At 34.9% G+C, this 22,900-nt stretch overlaps 1 protein-coding gene across 1 annotated transcript in view; it reads left to right on the top strand.

Annotated features, from left to right (window-relative positions):
• The window catches only part of LOC144447941 (serine/threonine-protein kinase BRSK2-like), a 69,449-nt gene that overhangs the window by 45,660 nt on the left and 889 nt on the right, over positions 1–22,900 (top strand). The window contains exons 2-15 of the mRNA XM_078138053.1: positions 1,327–1,421; positions 2,107–2,192; positions 3,515–3,655; positions 15,041–15,191; positions 15,570–15,638; positions 15,837–15,983; positions 17,369–17,403; positions 17,804–17,855; positions 18,129–18,241; positions 19,110–19,210; positions 19,720–19,870; positions 20,512–20,772; positions 21,165–21,288; positions 22,079–22,253. Coding sequence (XP_077994179.1) covers positions 1,327–1,421; positions 2,107–2,192; positions 3,515–3,655; positions 15,041–15,191; positions 15,570–15,638; positions 15,837–15,983; positions 17,369–17,403; positions 17,804–17,855; positions 18,129–18,241; positions 19,110–19,210; positions 19,720–19,870; positions 20,512–20,772; positions 21,165–21,288; positions 22,079–22,253 — 1,701 coding nt within the window. The remainder of the gene's footprint in view (positions 1–1,326; positions 1,422–2,106; positions 2,193–3,514; positions 3,656–15,040; positions 15,192–15,569; positions 15,639–15,836; positions 15,984–17,368; positions 17,404–17,803; positions 17,856–18,128; positions 18,242–19,109; positions 19,211–19,719; positions 19,871–20,511; positions 20,773–21,164; positions 21,289–22,078; positions 22,254–22,900) is intronic.

Here is a 22,900-nt window from a genome sequence, read left to right on the forward strand (position 1 = left end):
ACAACCAGTGACAGGCAAGCAGTGAAAAGCTAAACTTATTACAAACAGGGAAAGTAAACCACTGAATTGGATTAATAACACTTGGCACAACATTCTGGAAGTACAGAGACATGTATGGTTTAATAAGAACAGTATTATGACCTCTTTACATAAAGCATGAATTCCAAGGGACTTGAATTTTTTTGTTGTGAATTTGAGCTAGTGTGTAAAGAGGCCATAAAACTGATGATAATGAAATGTGATACAAGTCTCTGTATTTCCAAAATGCTGTGCCAAGTGTTTTTAATCCAGTTCATTTATTTACTTTCCCTGCCTGTAACATGTTCAATTTGTAAATGCTTGGTTGTCGCTGGTTGTATATTGGCATGTACTATACAAAGATTTTAAATAGTTTAACACAATGTTGACATAGGCAGGATGTTTACTCAGTAAGCAATCACTTTTAATGCTATGTAAGGATTCTGGCGGGTTCAGGACCTGAAAATGTTGCCAAATCAAACTTTTTCCAAAACAGAATGTCTTTCTTGTCACAACAAAACATTAACAACAATGATGTATGATAGTACACTGGGAATGTTTAGATGGGGTCATGGTAGTTCTTGATGAAATACAGAATGTTATAGACTGGCACCAGTCCCTTGGGAGATATTTTTGGTCTCATAATCTTTAAATGTTTTGAATTTGTTTTTCATTTTAAATTTTGAGAAGGAAAAAGGTGGTCAATTTTTTTTTATTTTTCATTTTACTAGTAGTGTTCCACCACTGGACCGTTAGCAATTGCTCATTCAGGACAATATTTCAAACAGAAAGAACTCAATTGTGTAATTGTTAACATTTGTTTTAGTTCACCTTATAAATTATGAAAAATAGACCACAGACGAGCAACAGAGTAAAGAAAGTTGTACATTTCATAAACTTCTGTTAAAATGAATCAATCATTTAAAGTGACCATATAGATGAGAAACATTTTAAATTATGACAACATTACTGTTATTATTACATACATTTGTACATTGTACATGTATGTTTATCAGTTTCAACAAATTTTCATACTGATAACACTATGCAATCACACACTTTTAGGGTAGAACTAATAAATGTATATCAGTTGCATGCAGGTACAAAATGTATACTGTTTCCGTTATTGCACTGCAGTGCAAATACCACTAGTATGCACGCACACTGGTGCAAGTAATCTGGTACATATTCGATAAACTATTATGAAGAACAGTGGATCTAGTACTTTTAGTGACTGATTTTTCATGTCAAATTTGTTGTTATTCATGTTTAGTTATTTACAATATTTTCCCCTTTGTTATATTCTAGGTCTTGTAAAGTTGGGTGTTCACTGTGTAACTGGGAGAAAAGTAGCTGTCAAAATTGTAAACAGAGACAAACTTAGTGAGTCAGTTCTAATGAAGGTGAGTTGGTAACTATACATGTATGTATTATGCATCATGTAAAAATCTTTCTCTATTTTCTTACCAGATGATATTATATGAAACTCTTTCAATAGTCATTATTTTGTAATTCAGGGAAACTTGAAATGAGACTTGCACTTCACTGACTTTTGGTTTAATATTTCCAAATGAGATTACAAAATATACTTTGTACTTGCTTCTCTCAAAAACTATTTTTGGTAAAATAAACTCTTGATGCAATGCATGTATACAGTGTTTTTGCTAAGGTGTAACCTTGGTAACAGAAAGGTGGAATTTAGTAAAACAGGCATACATGTAGTTTCCAATGCATAATACCATAATTTTGGTGGAGAACTGCAGACTGGGGAACTCGGGTGGATTTTATCTGCTTACCACCCTTAACAAAAACACTGGTAGGGAACTGCAGTAAAATAACTGGGGAACTCGGGTAGATTTTACCTACTTACTGCCCTTAACAAAAACACTGGTAGGGAACCCTGGTAAAATGACAGGGGAACTCAGGTAGATTTTATCTGTTTACCACCCTTAAACAAAAACACTGGGTATGTGATTTATGCAAAGTTGCTAACTATATATTGTAGTTTGTGTCTGCTATTGAAATCGGTGTGGAGTACTTTGTTTATTAATATTGGCATTAACAATAAATTATTTTTGTTATTTACAGGTCGAAAGAGAAATAGCAATTATGAAATTAATAGAACACCCACATGTTTTAGGATTATATGATGTTTATGAAAATAGAAAATATTTGTAAGTATAAATATTCATATTTGGGTTAAAATAATTCATTTTTTAACTGCATTTAGTAGTACGTATTTGCTAAGATTTGAGAATGTACATTATGTGGTGGGTGGTGGGTGTACTGTAAAACTTAGATTTTCCATACTTTGATGGGGTTCTGTACATGTACATTGTACAAGAATACTGGTAGATTTCAACTACTTTCTCTCCCACACGGAACCTTGGGAAATTGACCACGTAACTGATGGAGAATTTGCATATTTACTGCCATTAAAACCTGACAGGTTATCCTAGCTAATTGACAGGGAAACTCAGTTAGATTTTACCTACATACCACCCATATACCAATTATTTCAGTGAAATACAGTGAATGTTAAGGAAAGATGTAGAAATGAAATCATTAGTGTAGACAAGACATGTGCAGGTGAACAGGGTCATCTTTGTAAATAATAGAATCCATACTCAATCAGGATATGTTTTATTATCTTTCCAAATTAGCCTGAGGGTTCACTTCGTGACTTGGACTAACTCATGCTGTCATCAAATCAAACACGTGTTGGGAGTCCCTAGGGATTACAATCATGTGACATACAGTGACTTCGTGATTTGTAAAAGAAATTTAGAATTAGGATATGCATAGATTATGGGACTTATAGACTGTTGTAGTACTGATACAGAATATTAAACAGTGGTAAAGATAATGGAGAGATTTATGAAAATTTCAGGGAAATTAGTCCCCGAGATGCATTCTACCCCAACAAGACATCAAATTTGTTTAATATCTGCCTGTCTGTCTGCCTGTCTGCCTGCGTCTGTCTGTCTGTCTGTCTGTCTCTCTGTCTGTGTCTGTCTGTCTGTCTCTGTCTGTCTCTGTCTGTCTCTGTATGTATGTATGTATGTATGTATGTATGTATGTATGTATGTATGTATGTATGTCTGTCTGTCTGTCTGTCTGTCTGTCTGTATGTATGTATGTATGTATGTATGTCTGTCTGTCTGTCTGTCTGTCTGTCTGTCTGTCTGTCTGTCTGTATGTATGTATGTATGTATGTATGTCTGTCTGTCTGTCTGTCTGTCTGTCTGTCTCTGTCTGACTGACTGACTGTCTGACTGACTGACTGACTGACTGTCTGTCTGTCTGTCTGACTGACTGACTGACTGACTGACTGACTGACTGTCTGTCTTTGTCTGTCTTTCTTTCTGTCTGTCTGTCTGTCTGTCTGTCTGTCTGTCTGTCTGTCTGTCTGTCTGTCTGTCTAGGTCTGACTCTCTGTCTCATAAGGAAAGAATAATGACTTGTACATGTATGTACTTTGTTTTCTTTCCATTAGATATCTTATATTAGAGCACGTCTCTGGAGGAGAACTTTTTGACTATTTAGTAAAGAAAGGTCGACTGACACCCAAGGAAGCTAGGAAGTTCTTTAGACAAATCATATCGGCAATAGATTTCTGTCACAAACATTCTATATGGTAAGTAGATGTGTATGTATATGGCAGGTCTCTATATGGTAAGTACATGTACTGTTGATTGGGTTATTACCCACAATGCTCCATGGTAATAGAACTATAGCCTATGTTATATACCTTGTAGACTTGTAGTTGATTGGGTTATTACCCACAATGCTCTCTGGTAATAGAACTATAGCCTATGTTATATACCTTGTAGACTTGTAGTTGATTGGGTTATTACCCACAATGCTCCATGGTAATAGAACTATAGCCTATGTTATATACCTTGTAGACTTGTAGTTGATTGGGTTATTACCCACAATGCTCTCTGGTAATAGAACTATAGCCTATGTTATATACCTTGTAGACTTGTAGTTGATTGGGTTATTACCCACAATGCTCCATGGTAATAGAACTATAGCCTATGTTATATACCTTGTAGACTTGTAGTTGATTGGGTTATTACCCACAATGCTCCATGGTAATAGAACTATAGCCTATGTTATATACCTTGTAGACTTGTAGTTGATTGGGTTATTACCCACAATGCTCTCTGGTAATAGAACTATAGCCTATGTTATATACCTTGTAGACTTGTAGTTGATTGGGTTATTACCCACAATGCTCCATGGTAATAGAACTATAGCCTATGTTATATACTTTGTAGACTTATAGTTGATTGGGTTATTACCCACAATGCTCCATGGTAATAGAACTATAGCCTATGTTATATACCTTGTAGACTTGTAGTTGATTGGGTTATTACCCACAATGCTCTCTGGTAATAGAACTATAGCCTATGTTATATACCTTGTAGACTTGTAGTTGATTGGGTTATTACCCACAATGCTCCATGGTAATAGAACTATAGCCTATGTTATATACCTTGTAGACTTGTAGTTGATTGGGTTATTACCCACAATGCTCTCTGGTAATAGAACTATAGCCTATGTTATATACCTTGTAGACTTGTAGTTGATTGGGTTATTACCCACAATGCTCCATGGTAATAGAACTATAGCCTATGTTATATACCTTGTAGACTTGTAGTTGATTGGGTTATTACCCACAATGCTCCATGGTAATAGAACTATAGCCTATGTTATATACCTTGTAGACTTGTAGTTGATTGGGTTATTACCCACAATGCTCCATGGTAATAGAACTATAGCCTATGTTATATACCTTGTAGACTTGTAGTTGATTGGGTTATTACCCACAATGCTCCATGGTAATAGAACTATAGCCTATGTTATATACCTTGTAGACTTGTAGTTGATTGGGTTATTACCCACAATGCTCTCTGGTAATAGAACTATAGCCTATGTTATATACCTTGTAGACTTGTAGTTGATTGGGTTATTACCCACAATGCTCTCTGGTAATAGAACTATAGCCTATGTTATATACTTTGTAGACTTGTAGTTGATTGGGTTATTACCCACAATGCTCTCTGGTAATAGAACTATAGCCTATGTTATATACCTTGTAGACTTGTAGTTGATTGGGTTATTACCCACAATGCTCTCTGGTAATAGAACTATAGTATATGCTTGTAGACTTGTAGTTGATTGGGTTATTACCCACAATGCTCTCTGGTAATAGAACTATAGCCTATGTTATATACTTTGTAGACTTGTAGTTGATTGGGTTATTACCCACAATGCTCTCTGGTAATAGAACTATAGCCTATGTTATATACCTTGTAGACTTGTCGTTGATTGGGTTATTACCCACAATGCTCTCTGGTAATAGAACTATAGTATATGCTTGTAGACTTGTAGTTGATTGGGTTATTACCCACAATGCTCTCTGGTAATAGCACTATAGCCTATGTTATATACTTTGTAGACTTGTAGTTGATTGGGTTATTACCCACAATGCTCTCTTGTAATAGAACTATAGTATATGCTTGTAGACTTGTCGTTGATTGGGTTATTACCCACAATGCTCTCTGGTAATAGAACTATAGTATATGCTTGTAGACTTGTAGTTGATTGGATTATTACCCACAATGCTCTCTGGTAATAGAACTATAGTATATGCTTGTAGACGTCGTTGATTGGGTTATTACCCACAATGCTCTCTGGTAATAGAACTATAGTATATGCTTGTAGACTTGTAGTTGATTGGGTTATTACCCACAATGCTCTCTGGTAATAGCACTATAGCCTATGTTATATACTTTGTAGACTTGTAGTTGATTGGGTTATTATATCCAGTCGTCAGGAACTAGACTAAAAATAAACTGAATATTTAACCTGGTGTAACACAAAAGGAAAAAAAAATAATAGCAGTATTATTAAAGAATGTGAAGTTATTGTTTATTTTACCCAATAAATGGAGTGAATATTCAGCTATAAACTGAAATGAAAAAAGGGTAAAGAAAGAATACAACAGAGAAATCATAGTTTGACGGAAAAAATCTTCAATCATATATGTTCCCTGCTCCCTGTGGTGAGCATACTGATTGCAGGTGACATTTACTATGTATGGGATGCTGTATCCCTTAGGCAGTTTAAGGTCAAAGGTCACTAATGACTCAACATACCAGTATCCATATGTACTATAGGATTGTATTTTGAAGTATGCTATTAAAAATGAGATGTTAGATCATATATCAGATGTTAGGCACCAAATTGTATACCAATTGAAAAAAAAATTATATCGAAAAATGTGTACTCAGAAAATCAAGTAGGTTTTAATGAGATGTCTGGAAATTACAGACAGTTTCCACACCTGCTATAAAATCCTTACATAGAAATATGCTTTAAATAGAAGAAATCCCATGATGCAACATTTCAGTGTAGGTCACTAATTTCTATACTTACTACTGAAAAAAAAATCTGTATTTTTTTTTTTAAATGTGTTTGAGAAACTGTAAATAGCCTTTGATATGATAAGACTGAAATTGAAAATAGAATTTGGCTCTTAAAAGGATCACTACTCTAGGTACACCATGATGTGGCACCCTCACATATCGGCTGGTCTTAGAAGGATCACTACTCTAGGTACACCATGATGGGACACCCTCACATATCAGCTGGTCTTAGAAGGATCACTACTCTAGGTACACCATGATGGGGCACCCTCACATATCGGCTGGTCTTAGAAGGATCACTACTCTAGGTACACCGTGATGGGGCACCCTCACATATCGGCTGGTCTTAGAAGGATCACTACTCTAGGTACATCATGATGGGGCACCCTCACATATCGGCTGGTCTTAGAAGGATCGCTACTCTAGGTACATCATGATGGGGCACCCTCACATATCGGCTGGTCTTAGAAGGATCACTACTCTAGGTACACCGTGATGGGGCACCCTCACATATCGGCTGGTCTTAGAAGGATCACTACTCTAGGTACACCATGATGGGGCACCCTCACATATCGGCTGGTCTTAGAAGGATCACTACTCTAGGTACACCGTGATGGGGCACCCTCACATATCGGCTGGTCTTAGAAGGATCACTACTCTAGGTACACCGTGATGGGGCACCCTCACATATCGGCTGGTCTTAGAACAGAGTGATATTACATATCTTACTTAAAAGGGTTACTCAAACGTCAGCTATTTTCAACTTTTTGGACTGAGTACATGTTGTTTGTTGACAGACGTAGGTTTGCTATCAGTAATGACTTGTACAGAAAGTGATATCAATATCTGTTTCAGATTTAGTTGATTGATTGATTGATTGATTGATTTTTATTACCTGTACAAGAAATAATTACAGATCACTTGGGAAAAAAATATTTATACACAATTTATACAGGCAATAGGAGTCAGAAAATAGCTTTGCTAATCAAGTCTGACCCCTTACATTAATGGTTAATGGTTAAACATTCACGGGTGTTACTAAACGCACTTGCCCCTCCCCCCAACCCCCATCCCAATCCAAGTCATTTTAAAAGTGATGAGAAGAAAGTTCGGTAAAGAATGCCAACTATGCTATATATTCTTTTAGTAAATCTATTTTAAGTGACCGCTTGAAACTATGTCGTGTTGGTTCCTTCCTGATATTGTATTTGATGTCGTTCCATGTAGTTGCACCTGTATATGATATTGATTGTTGTCCAACTGATGTCTTCACTGGAGGAATACATAAATTGCCCTGAGCCTTCTGTCGTGTATTGTATTCATAAGTCAACAGTGTGCAATAATCGGTTATAGAGTGTGGTAAATTATTGTGTATTAAGTCGTAAACAAAAACCCCTACTAAATACTTGTGTAACTTAAAAACGTCGAGAATTTCTAACTGGTTGAAAAGAGGAGAAGAATGTTCCCGAAAATGGCTATGCGAAATAGCACGCATAGCCATTTTCTGGGATAATAAAATACAATCTAAATATGAATGAAAAGTATTTCCCCAGACTTCTAACCCATAGGATATATGAGGTTGGATGAAAGTGGTGTAGAGAAAAGTAAGTACATGTTTCGGTACGAATTCCCTCAGTTTGAAAATGGCGCCTATTTTTCTTCTTATAATATTATTTACATGACAAATGTGTTCCTTCCAAAGCAGATGTTCATCAATGACAGTTCGTTCTATAAAATGACATTTTTTGATGGGTTGTCACAGAACTATATTAAAGAATTATATTAAAGACATCCATTTTCTTTTGCAATACTGAAGAATTACATTTTGAAGTGATAACTATATATAAATAAAAATGTTATAGAATATTTGGAAATAACCACATAAAGGGTTTTACTAATGAGTAGATATCAATTATTTCATCCATTGCAAAAAAAGTCATCTGAAAAAGACAGTCTCTTAGATCAGATGCAAGTGATTATTAATGACATCTATTTCCTCAACTGCCAAAGAATTATACTTTAAAATATGGCCATTGATATCATCAATCAATCAATCAATCAATCAATCAATCAATCAATCAATCAGAAGAATTTGTATATCGCAAAAATCTAAAAGGAACAATTGCAGTAGATCAATGTAAAAAGTTAGAAAGCTCTTGTGAACAGATTTTATGACTTCTTGAAATAGTCTCAGAATCGAAATAAATGAATAAAGATACCAATTATCACACCCACGGTACAATTTTATTTTTCATCTAAAAATACTACATGTATATAGTTGACAGTCCCTAGGGACAGTAAACGTTGTCAATTTTAACAACAATTATTAGAAATAAACGATATTGAAGGACATGTATAAAGCAACTGAAGACCATTCGTGACAGGATGCTTGTATATTTTATAAAGACATAACTAATTTAACACCTAGACTGTGAAACCAAAGAATTACCGAAGGGAAGTCTAAAAATACTACGTTTTGTGATTCAGACTAATGAATGTGTAGTTTCCTCTGAGTATGTGTAATGAATGTCAAATTCTACAATTAGATATTGTTCCCCACTATTTTTCTTTGTTTAGCCAAGGAAAATACATGTGACCTAAGGGGTTCTTTGTCACTAACGTCTCTAGATGAGTACTTACAACCCCCTAGGTTATGAGTATTTTCCAGCTGAATAAAGAAAAATATTGGAGAATAACATAATTATACCAGCACCAGTAATAAATTGACCTCTGACCTGAACTAATTATGTTCACTGAACTAATATGTACAAACATGTAGTCGGCCTGTCAAATTCAGTGCGCTTAGATGTTATTCTCCAATCTTCATTGGAAAATATGAGTGACTTAAGGAGCCTTTGTCACTACAAGTTGCTAGACGAGTAGTGACAACCTTTAGGTCATGAGTATTTTCTGGTTGAATGAAGAAAAATATTGGACAATAATATAACTATACCATACCAGGGCTGATAATATCAAACAAAAATCATGGAAAGTAATTATGGTAATTTTGAATGTTTTGACTCATATTTTGAACATAGCAGAACCAGTGACATAGACACGTGTTATTGTGATGTAGAATGACCAGAGTATGTATTCCATATTTTTTGTTGGATCTGGCTTGTGAATGGTATAACTGTTGTTGACACCTTACACAACTGCTGAATACAGAGCTAGTACTGTTCATGTATGTTAGCAGGACTCCATGGACAAAAGCTTTTGTGTATCAGTCCAGCACCAAAAATCAGTCCAGCACCAAAAATTGTATGATTCTAGTAGCTGACATTGTTTGACTTGATGTTCAATTTGATGTCTATTATTCACTCCTGGGATTACAAAGACAATTTAAAGTGAATATCCCATAATTTTTTTACAGTGAAACTATTACTGCTCATCAAAACGAAAATTGACTGTATTTTCAAAATGGCAACTAGTCTGCCATTGTTAGATCCTGTTGGATCAGGACAACTCTTTAAAGTGATTTCCTATTGAATAACTAATATGCATCAATTGAAAAATGTTAACCTGTGGAATCACACAACACTTTAAAGTGAATATCCCTTGATTTTGAAGTGAAGATAATTCTGCACATCAATATGAGCATTTGCTGATAAAATGGCAGCTAGATGTAGACTGCCATTGTTAACTGTGGGATGACAACAACACTTTAAACTGATTATCCTTGCGAATAATACTATGCATGAATTTAAAAATGGCAACTTGACTACCGTAGTTTCAAGTTATTTGATTTAATAGCAGATGGTGAAAGGATTTTATATGTGCAGATATCGGTTTGCAGTTTTGATAATAATGATGACAAAAATGCTTTTAGGTTGAAACTGTCAAGAAATAGCTCTTTAATTCAATAGAACCTGTCAGCCTATGGAAGTCACAAACAGTCTTATCTGGCTCTTGAGTGCCCAACTACTCCTTGAAAATATGCAAATTAATATGGAAGTATTTTCACATTTTAGTGAATTATTTAATTTTGAAATAGTTTGAAACCATAATTTTGATCTCATATCAGTATTAATAATAATATATATAAATGAGATTCAAAATAAATGTGAAATTAATGCAAAATTTCAAAAGGAGACAATTTTTGTGCTGTTAGTTTGAGTGGGGAAATGTAATCTATGTTGTAAAGATTAATATGTGGGAGTTCTATAGTGTCATGAACAGCTGTTAATATTGCAGTGTGTGATTCATATATCTACATGTAGTGTACCATGCCATAGTTCTAAAGAATTAATTGTCAGCATAGCTATGTTGTAATGTATAGTAATGGTTTTCACAGCCCTATGCTTTTATTTCGTCTTTTTAAGTTGATGTCAATTTCTGCATCCACTATTTCTAGTGAGACTTCATAATTTTTGCGATTATTTTTCTTCTTGAATATGTAAAAAAAAAAAGTTTAGGGTTAGCATGGAAAAACTAAGTGGTTGGCAGGTAACTGGAACCAAATTTTTTTACAGATAATTTAGAATATGGTAGAATTGACATATTTCAATGCTAACTGAGATTTGATGTAAAGTCTCTGTGTGACAGTGAAGGGAAAAATCTAAAATTGACTTTTTCTGTTTTTATGTTAAGTGTTATCATATTATATCTTTGTACATTGTATATGACAAGTGAAGTGTAAATCTTGCTAAAATTGGTTGAATTTATAGTTTTTTAATAAGTTATATCATAGAAGTCTCTAATAAATAGTGAAGGTATAATAATTATAATTTGAGTTTTTTCAGCATTTATGTTAAGTTTTATCATAAAGTCTCCATATTGATTGGTTGAGGTAATATGTAGAAGTTGAACAATTTTCCACACTCAATATCAATTCTGAAGGAGTCACTAAAGTTAAAAGCCTCAGGGAACGTAGACAGATGTCCCCAACTCACTGCTGTTGACAAAAAACATACTAGTTTCCTATATACAATTAGATAGTCTAAGAAGAAGACTCTGGTAATATGTGGACTTAGAAATATTGTCATGTCTATTTGATTGATGTCGTAACAACCACAAAATTTGTTTCCTTTTCATAAAATTTCAGCATATCTTTATGTAATTGTAGACTGAAATTATGTCAGTAAATTCTTTTTTAGATTTTCAAAATAATATTTCATTATTGACAATTCACAATAGGTCAAAGACACTTAACATGATAAATGTATAAGATTACGTTTTTATTCAAACACAAATTTGAAACCTGTTACCTCAAATTTTCAACTGTGTACTTCAGTCTTTGTCAGCAGATAGACCCATTATTAAAAATATATGACCTTACAGACATGTGAGCTTCAACAAGGTGTTCTGAATTATGAGTCAGTGTATTGATAAAGACTCAAGTATTTTGTCCAAAATTTCAGGTAACAATTTTCAAGTTTGTGTTTGTAGCTTGCGAAGCAGCTCAATGACTAATACACATGCACGTCCTATATACTATGCAATGTTTTTTTTGGTGGTTTTACCAAGGATGCATTGCAAAGACTACGCATGTGCGTTCTATATACTATGCACATTCTCCACTCAGGGCACTATCTACAATATCAACATGAGGCAGCCCAGGCAGCCAGTCACAAATGAATCTATCCTGTGCAAGCTTATGGGCTTTCCCTAGTTATGATATTATAATATAGTTTAATGTACAACATTGGATTATTTATTCAGATGTTTATTTAGTACTAATGGCCATCCGCTAAAATTCACAAACCTTGAAAAATCACTAGAAAATAAATATTGAAACATAAGACAGAGAAAGATAAGAACAAAAAAAGAAAGGTCACATTATAAGAAACTCTGAAAGGTCACATTTCAGAATTTCTTATTGTATCTTCGCTTAGATTTGTGGTATAGAAGTTATATCTACTTAGTTTTTAGGTACATAATATACCATGTTGTATATCTACTTAGATTTGTGGCATACGATATCTACTTAGATTTCTCACATTGCCAACATAATGTGCTTACAAAAGTCATACTATTCGGAGTACTGGCACAGATAAATTTCCAGTTGATGATAAATGGACTTTTAGATCTAAGTGGAATTTTGTAGTAATCTTTAAATTCAATTTGATGAGATAATCAGTTTTTAAGAAAACATTGCATGTATGGAATGTACACCTTAAAAGTTTATGGTCACAAATTTGAGTGCCACAGCAGTTCTCATATCAGTCAGTGAGTCTCTATACAGTAATGCTACAGAATAGATATTTACTATTTAGTGTCTCAACAGAGCTATGTAGGCAACACAGTTGCTGCATTATTTATCTTATTTTCACCTTTGAGTAGTATTTTACGAAGACTTGAAAATGTTTTCTCACTGGGACATCTATCAAACCAAATGTCGAGAATTTGTTGATTGTTGATCAATGTGCACCGTCAGTGGATTTGTTGATCAAGATTAAGTACATGTAAGTAGTTGTAATGCATAAAATGTACAATGTCAGATTGGAAACTTCTGAAATACAATACCTCATTATGTTTACCCCATCATCAGGTAATTGATAGAGATTTGAAAAGGACTTTAGAGTGTTTATTATAGTGGCCATATGATGACGGATTGATAGTTATTTTAGATTTTTATATATCAATTCTAGTTTTTCTTGAAAAAAAAAATGAATGTGAAACAACATATACCAAGTCTGTATTTGTAATTCAATGAATTCCTAAAAGCTAGAAAGTAAGTGGTTACATTTAGTTGCATGTGCAATAACATATATTTTATAATCATTATTTTTTTTTTACACAATTTACTAATTAAAGTGGCCATATGGATGAGGATTGGGTATTTATTTTGGATTTGTAATTTATAAGACAATGTTATCATGGCTTCGTACATGTAAAATCAATGTGAAACAACATAGACTAAGTCTGTGTTTGTAGCTCAATTCAGTGCAAAAATGTCAAAAGTGTGTAAAAAGTTTGTTATTGTACGTACAATAACAAAGATTTGACATATTTATCAATCTCCTGCAATTGATTGAGTTACAACCAAGTATTTTGGATATGTTGTTTCATATTGATATTTCAAGTAGGAAGTCATGATAAAATTGTCTTATAAATTAAAAATCCACAATAAATACCCAATCCTCATCCATATGGCCACTTTAATGATGGACTTAGTGTTACTTGGTTCACATTGTTTTGTCAAGTATGAAAACATAGTAGAGATATTTTATGAATAAAACTAACTTTGACTTTGTCATCTATATGTCCATTTTATACAAGGAGTATGATGCTAGACTAAAATAGAATCATCTCTACATGTGGATTGCACAAAATTTCATAATTCTTTATATAAAAAAACCCCTAAACCTCACAAATGGTTTCTCTTGGCAGCTGAGGATGTATCTTCTTGCCAGAGAGGGCGCTCTCCACTTCTTCCCTTCCAATGGTGCCACAGAGAGATTTTTCTGAAATTTGTTTTTGTAAAACAAACAGTCCAGTATTATTCCATATGATTTGGAACACATGTCATCAATTAAGTCATTTGTAGTGGCAAAAAATAGGAATCATGACTTTATTGAATATTGATAAATATTAATTTAAGTAATAATAACTTTATATTAAAATCTTGCCCTCGTAGATGTTTAAATTGATACTATTTTATGACAATATTGTTGGAATCTGTCGCTGTATTTCCTAAACATGTTGAAAATGAAACGATAAATGTCTAAATGGCGTACCTAAAGTAAAAAACAAGACGCACACTGCTTTGACCGTTATGCATGTAATATTTCACTTTTTGATTTGTGTTGACTGAAATAAAACCTGAAAGTGTATATCAGTGAAATATCTACCATCTACAAGAATGGACAGAGAGATGGATGAATGTACAGGTAGAATTTATTCTAATAAACCATTGACTTTCTCCAACATCCATGAATAAACCTAGGTTTGCATATTATGCTCAAAGTGTAGTCTACATTCTGTAATAAACCATAGATTCTCTCTCCAATGTCTGTGAATAAACCTAGGTTTGCATATTATGTTCAAAGTGTAGTCTACATTCTGTAATAAACCATAGACTCTCTCCAACATCCATGAATAAACCTAGGTTTGCATATTGTATATTCAAAGTCTACATTCTGTAATAAACCATTGACTCTCTCCAACATCCATGAATAAACCTAGGTTTGCATATTGTATGGTCAAAGTCTACATTCTGTAATAACCCATACACTCTCTCCAATGTCTGTGAATAAACCTAGGTTTGCATATTGTATATTCAAAGTCTACATTCTGCAATTTAGTGAATCTCTGACATAACTTCCCTACAATGGAATCTTAATTTGTTTCATCTTCTGACTGCAAAGTGGGAGGGGGAGGGGGAGGGGTAGGACATTGACATATAACCCTCACACTCCACTTTCCATAGTAGGAGCATAGACCCTCCACCAATGTTGGTGTAAAGTCTATGGTAGGAGTAGAAACTGATGCTACATGCAGTCCTTTGACAAGTCCACCAACATTAGTGGAGGGTCTATGGTAGGAGTAGAAACTGATGGTACATGCAGTTCTTCCCCTAATCTTACCCTTCCCCTAATCTAGCCACTGACAATGTCTGATAAGTATGTGTTTATATTTTTCAGTCACAGAGATTTAAAACCAGAGAATTTACTACTAGACGATAAGAATAACATAAGAGTAGCTGACTTTGGAATGGCTTCATTACAAGTAGAAGGATCCATGTTAGAAACCAGCTGTGGATCACCACACTATGCATGTCCTGAAGTTATCAAGGTAAGTTGGCAGAGGGGAGAAATAGGAAGGGGAGGGGAAGGGAATCGGCAGTGGATCATGGCACTATGGATGTCCTGAAGTTATCAAGATAAGTTGGCGGAGGGAAGAAATGGGAAGGGGAGGGGAAGGGAATCGGCAGTTGATCACAGTGCTATGCATGTGCTGAAGTTATCAAGATAAGCAAAAGGAGGGATTGGAGGGGAGGGGGACAGCTGTGGATCACCACACTGAGTTTTCAAGGTGTGTCAACATAGTTTCTTCTGTTCTGATAACAATGGAAACATGTTCAGACAGTCTTGCATACATTTGTATCAGTAATGATGGATAATTTGAATAACATGTAAATGTTAAAAAAAATTGTTGTTTTATATCTTTCAGGGTGAGAAATATGATGGAAGAAAGGCTGATATATGGTCTTCAGGTGTGATATTATATGCATTACTTGTGGTAAGTCTACTAAATCTAATGTGTTGTGATTTTATCGCAGTATAGGAAGGCCATTCTATCTAATTCCATGAGTCAGTCTGCTAAATGAATGTAAGTTCATTGTCTTTATCTCAGTCTAGGAAGGCCATTCTATCCCGTTCTGTTTGAATGTAATTCCATGAGTCGGTCTACTATTTTAATGTGCTTTGTCTTTTTTAGGGTGCCTTGCCTTTTGATGATGACAATTTACGAAACTTATTGGAGAAAGTGAAAAGAGGAGTTTTCCATATACCTCATTTTGTACCTCCTGACTGTCAACACTTACTACGAGGATTGATAGAAATTAATGCACTCAAAAGATTCACAGTGAGTTTAATTGATTTATTGATTGGCTGGTTGAATGATATGTTGACTGCTTGATTGATTGATTGATTGATTGATTGATTAATTGATGGATTGATAGATTGATTGATTGATTGATTGATTGATTGATTGATTGATTGATTGATTGATTGATTGATTGATTGATTGATTGATTGATTGATTGATTGATAGATAGATTGATTGATTGATTTTGATGGATGGATGGATTGATGGGTGGATTGATTGATGGATGGATTGATTGATTGATTGATTGATTGATATTGATGGATGCATTGATTGATGGATGGATTGATGGATGGATGGATGGATGGATGGATGGATGGATGGATGGATGGATTGATTGATTGATTGATTGATTGATTGATTGATTGATTGATTGATTGCTTGCTTGCTTGCTTGCTTGCTTGCTTGCTTGCTTGCTTGCTTGCTTGCTTGCTTGCTTGCTTGCTTGATTGATTGATTGATGGATGGATGGATTAATTTTACCACTTACCACATATCAGTATTTACTATGAGGGTTGTTAGAATTAATGCACTCAAAAGATTCAGTGAGTTTCATTGATTGATTGATTGGTTGATTGATGAATTAACGAAATGCTCAATTTGTTGGTTGGTTGATTGATTGATCGATTATTTGATTGATTGATTGATTGATTGATTTTATCACATGCCACCTGACTGTCAATACTTACCTCAAGGGTTGATAGAAATGCAAGCACTCCAACTGTATAAGTAATGCCATCAATGTTTCATAACATCTCAACTCAAGACACTCAACATATACAGACAAACACTGCAGTCAGTCCTTACAAAGAAAAATATGAAAGTATAAAATTGATAATTTGCCATCGTAAATTCTAAGAACTTGATCTGTGCCATCGTACAAACATACATCCATCATGTTAATTAACTAATATGGGATATTATATTGATTACTACTATCAACTTTTATTTGGTGTCACAGTGATAAAATCTCAATTTGAAATCTTCTAAAGAAGCCCTGCTGTTCTTGAAATGTATTCAGCCATTTTGGGGTTTTCGTGCAAGGGTTTATGGGAAAACCTCTCGATGACATCACAAATTCTCCAAACTTTTGAGTTGAGTATAAAGTTAATAAGGAACTATTTTATCACAAAAAAATCAATTGTAAGTTGATAGCAGTAGTCAATACAAGTGTACCAAAGACAGCACTAAGTTTAACTGGACTTTTCCTTTAAGTTGATAGCAGTAATTAATACAAGTGTACTAAAGGTAGAAATAAGTTTGATCGGGACTTTTCCTTTAAGTTAAATAATCGTCCTGCACAGTCACATGTCATGTAATGTATTAAAGTCTGTTAAATTGCACTCCTATCATTGTCTTTACAGATTGAACAAATAACAAAACATCCTTGGTTTATAGCGTAAGTATTAATTTCATTCAATCATGTCTCTTTCTCTTTCATAGGAAAGGAAAATCATTTCAGCACCCATTTCATGTAAAATATTACATTATTCTTAATATTAGCATAATGTCTGAAGTGTAATTTGAGGAAGAGTATAATATCAGAGTGTCTAGATTTTTTCATCCTATGTTGGACTATTAATCTTGCTCCTTAAGTCACTAGAAATTGCTATGAGTATGTCACATTGTTTTAAAATTAAACAGATCAACAATCAATAATTTCATTTTCTATTTACATAGATACTTCTAGTTATTTTACCTTGGGAATAGCACCTTTTTTATACAGCAAAGATTTATAGCATATTTGCTTTTGAGTGACAAAAACCCACATGTAACATATTTTTGTGTTTTATTTCTAGAGGTGTGAAGGGTGACATAGAATTAGAACTGCCAATGACACAGGTTGTACAGGTAAACATACATTATGTTTTGTATCATTGGTTGAGCGAGTGGGCCTTCAGAGAAAAACAAAAGAAATTGCAATGTAGCTATGAGGGCGCTGTTCTTATATCACCAGTAAGGTGATTTCAATAGTTGATTATTACACTGCAAAATCGTTATTAAATATTGTTTATGTTTACAATTTGTGTACAAGTTTACAAAATTGAGAATATCTTTTAGTGTATTTCCTTTTTGTGAAAATATAGAAACTGGCAATCACTTTTAATTTTGTGCTTTTTACAGACTCACATTCTGCCAGGTGAATCAGAGTTAGACCGGGATGTCCTTGGCAGTATGAACTCACTGGGTTGTTTTAAAAATAGAGAAAAATTGGTTTCAGAATTACTTAGTCCAAGGTAAGGTTGAAATATTGAAATATAAGATTTGTAGACATAGATATATGTGAAGCTGTGTTTTAAAAACTAATAAAAGCCATTTTGAAGAGATCTCACAGTAAATGTATTGTTCTGATTTATTTGATGTTAAAATCAGTCACTTTGCATGTTGACCTGTAGCTATGTAATTCTTTATTTCCAACTAGTGTTTATCTATGAATTGTCCGTCCGTCCGTCCGTCCGTCCGTCCGTCCGTCCGTCCGTCCGTCCGTCCGTCCGTCCGTCTGTCTGTCTGTCTGGCTGGCTGTCTGTGTGTCTGTCTGTGTCTGTCTGTCTATGTCTGGCTAGCTGTCTGTTTGTCTGTTTGTCTGTCTGTCTGTCTGTCTGTCTGTCTGTCTGTCTGTCTGTCTGTCTGTCAGTCTTTCCATTTGTCTACCTGGTGTTTGTCGTCTGTCTAGAAAGCTGGCTGTGTGGTGCGTGTCTGTGTGTGTGCATGTCTGTGTGTGTGTCTGGAAGGCTGGCTGGCTCTGTGTGTGTGTGTGTCTGTGTGTGTGTCTGGAAGGCTGGCTGTGTCTGTGTGTGTGTCTGGAAGGCTGGCTGTGTGTGTGTGTGCATGTCTGTGTATGTGTCTGGAAGGCTGTGTGTGTATGTATGCATGTCTGTGTGTGTGTGTGTCTGGAAGGCTGGCTGTCTATCAATCTCTAATTCTATCACACTTATGACTGACTAACTGACTGAGTTATCTATCTGTTGGTCTTTCTTTCTAAATAAACATTTCTTTAATCAATGTAGTCAGACTTTTACTTAGTTTATAGTCACCATTACACATTTAGTATCACAGAGGTGACTTTATGTCTAAATCACTAACAATGAGACATCTATTTGACAGGCACAATACAGAAAAAGTGGTGTACTTTTTACTACTAGACCGCAAACACCGTAGACCAAGTCAGGAAGATGAAATAGAAGTTAGACATAGAAGTCATTTCGGTAAGTGGTATCTATATACTATATCCACCAGTTACCAGTAATCAATAGCTTGCCAAACTCATATTCACACCATTCCAAGACAGAACTATTTTGCATGACAATATCTGCAACCAGTCAGTCAATCGATCAATCAATCAATCAAACAACCAACCAATCAGACCGTTCGTCAGTCAGTATGCCAATAAATCACAGTCCGTCAGTCAATGAATGAATGAATGAATGAATGAATGAATGAATCAAGCAATCAATTAATCAATCAAAGAACCAATCAATCAATAGAGTGGCTGTTTCCAGTACTACATACGTAAGATAAAATACATGCATATGATGAATAAGTTGGTGTGTCTATCCACATTAACCTATACTGTATGAACCAAGATAAAAATACATTTGTGATACACACTGTGTGAATGAGTGAAATTGGCAGCAAAGTAATAAAGTAATACTGAAAGGAATAAACAACTTAGATTTACAAGTACCAAATGTTTATTGTTTATTTTCCTTGATAGGTGACCCACCAAGGAAAAGAGTAGATTCCTTTGATGGGAAAAGACGACCAGCTAGGTCTTCACTTGACACCATCATGCAATCTTACTCACCAGCACATGGTTCTCCAGTACATGCCAGAAGAGCTATCGACATATCTCAGGGACGATCAGGGTAAGATGAGGGGTGACACACAGGGTGACAGATAGCTACATTGAGGGTAAGATGAGGGGTGACACACATGATGACAGATTGCTACATTGAGGGTAAGATGAGGGGTGACATACATGGTAACATGTATGATGACATACAGGGTAACAGATAGGATGACATACATGGTAACAGGTGGGATGGCATACAGCGTAACAGATAGGGTGGCATACAGGGTAACAAATAGGATGGCATACAGGGTAACAGGTACGATGTCATACATGGTAACAGGTAGAATAACATACAGGGTAACAGGTAGGATGGCATACAGGGTAACAGGTAGGATGACATACAGGGTAACAGATAGGGTGGCATACAGGGTAACAGGTAGAGTAACAGGTAGGATGGAATATCTAGGTCCTCATTAGAAAGGTGAAAATATCTTTCAGGCAGTTTGAGTTCTGTAGGAAAAATTGTTCAAGAACAAAAGATGATCCTATGTAATCTTTTTTGGTTCCATTGATAAAACAACATTAACACGATAGCTTCAGATTAAAACAACATTAACACGATGGCCTCGGATTAAAACAACATTAACATGATAGCCTCGGATTATTCAAAACCAAATCTCTTCTTCATAATGTAGTTTTTGTTTGATATTGCAGAGCACGAAGTCTAACCAATAGTCCAGTACCATCACCTACAGGCAGTCCCAAACATTCACCTAGAAGAATAGAACCTTCTCGGCCTCAACGGAGTAGTAGTCCTTCTAATTCAACACCACCTGGTAGTCCTGGACCACAACAAGCACAGTGGAAAACACGTCTATCTACTATCAAAAACTCCTTCCTGGGATCACCACGATTCCATCGACGGAAATTACAGGCAGCAGAAGATATGTCACTTACACCTGACTCATCACCAGAGTAAGTTGAATAATATACAGAGTTTATGTTATTTTTGAATGCCTCACAAAGTAGTCCTGGCAATATCTCATTACTTGACACTGTCAGTGTACTCTATACTGTGTGTCTCATATACATTCAGTGTTGGATGGGGTGTTGGGTGGGGGTGGGGGGGGGAGGAGGTATTTTGAGCCAAAGAATAGTAATGACTTCTGACTTTTGGAAAATGAAATTTATGAAATGATCAATCATAAATTATTCTACGACTGAATTGCCATTGTCTGAAAAACTAAACTTCCTGAATTCAAATGACAATATTTTAGTAAACTACAAACTAGTCCTCAAATGGATAGAGTTATTATATATCTATGTTGACTAATTAAGTGTGGATTAATTGTTTTTCTTTATTTTAGACTTAACAAGAAGTCGTGGTTTGGAAGTCTTATAGGAACTGATCGAGATGAGAGTGTGTGTATGCTAATACGAGACAAATCACTTAATGTTATCAAAGCTGATATTGTTCATGCATTTTTATCAGTAAGTATGATCATAATCTCTCTCTGTTTGTCCTCATAACATTTCCCAAATTATGGATGAAACAGAAAGTATATATAACATCAGGGTTACTACTGTAAATGATTGCAACTAATGAAGCCTCTGCTAATATTGGATGATTTTGGTATGTGATTTATGTTGACACTGAGTCAAGTAGAAAATACATTGTGAATGGGACCCAAAATCCAGATTTTCAGTTTTGCTACTTATATCACCTTAGAGTGAAACTCACTTATATCGCCTAGAGTGAAACTCACTTATATCACCTTAGAGTGAAACTCACATGTATCACCTTAGAGTGAAACTCACATGTATCACCTTAGAGTGAAACTCACTTATATCGCCTAGAGTGAGACTCACTTGTATCACCTTAAAGTGAATCTCATGTGTATCACCTTAGAGTGAAACTCACATGTATCACCTTAGAGTGAAACTCACTTGTATCACCTTAGAGTGAAACTCACTTGTATCACCTTAGAGTGAAACTCACATGTATCACCTTAGAGTGAAACTCACTTGTATCACCTTAGAGTGAAACTCACTTGTATCACCTTAGAGTGAAACTCACTTGTATCACCTTAGAGTGAAACTCATGTGTATCTCCTTAGAGTGAAACTCACTTATATCACCGTAGAGTAAAACTCATGTGTATCTCCTTAGAGTGAAACTAACTTATATCGCCTAGAGTGAAACACACTTATATCACCTTAGAGTGAAACTTACATGTTCAAGTGTGAACATAGCTTACCTTGTACATTTTATTTACTTACAGTTACCAGACCTGACTCACAGTGTGCAATCTCCAAATGTCTTTAAAGCAGAATACAAGAGACCAGGTGGCAGTATGTTTGCCAAATCAATACGTTTTCAAATTGAAATTTTGCAGCATGAAAGGGAAATAGCCAAAGGAAACTTAGCTCATGTAGTTAACTTTTCTCTTTTATCAGGTAAGTGATGGTATAAGTGAATCACAAAATAAATTATTTGTTTGACTTTTGTGCATAATCTATTATATGAAACCTTTTGACAAAAGTTAGTACTTAGGTAGTGATATGGTTTTTTTGGTAACTGGATTTATTTTGACTGAATACACACAACACTTTTTCCGTAGAAAATCCTGCTAACACATTTGATGAGTTATCATATTTCTATATCAGTTGTTATAAAAAGTGTCAATAAACAGTTTTACTGAATACAGCAGCTGACTGGATAAGCCACAGGTAAAAATAGCGAGGGATTGCCGAATGACTGTGCATATCATACACATTTTATGTTCCCCAAGAACAATTTAGATAGATAAGAAACAGGCTTCCCACAGACCACTCAATACAAATATAAACAACATCATCCAACCCCTACTGATACACAGACACACACACATCGTTCTTGGAACAAAGAAGCTATTGAAAGTCATTGCATTGCAGGCTCAGATTTTGACACATACAAGTGTATTGATTCAAAGTTACAAGTGATACAAGTGTACACATACAACGCTTGCTTGTCAGCAGGAATGTGGTATTGTTTATATTTGTATTGAATGGTCTGTGGGAGGCCTGTTTCTTATCTATCTAAATTGTTCTTAGGGAACATAAAA

The sequence above is a fragment of the Glandiceps talaboti genome, chromosome 17, assembly GCF_964340395.1.
Source record: "Glandiceps talaboti chromosome 17, keGlaTala1.1, whole genome shotgun sequence".
Taxonomy (NCBI): Eukaryota; Metazoa; Hemichordata; class Enteropneusta; family Spengelidae; genus Glandiceps; species Glandiceps talaboti.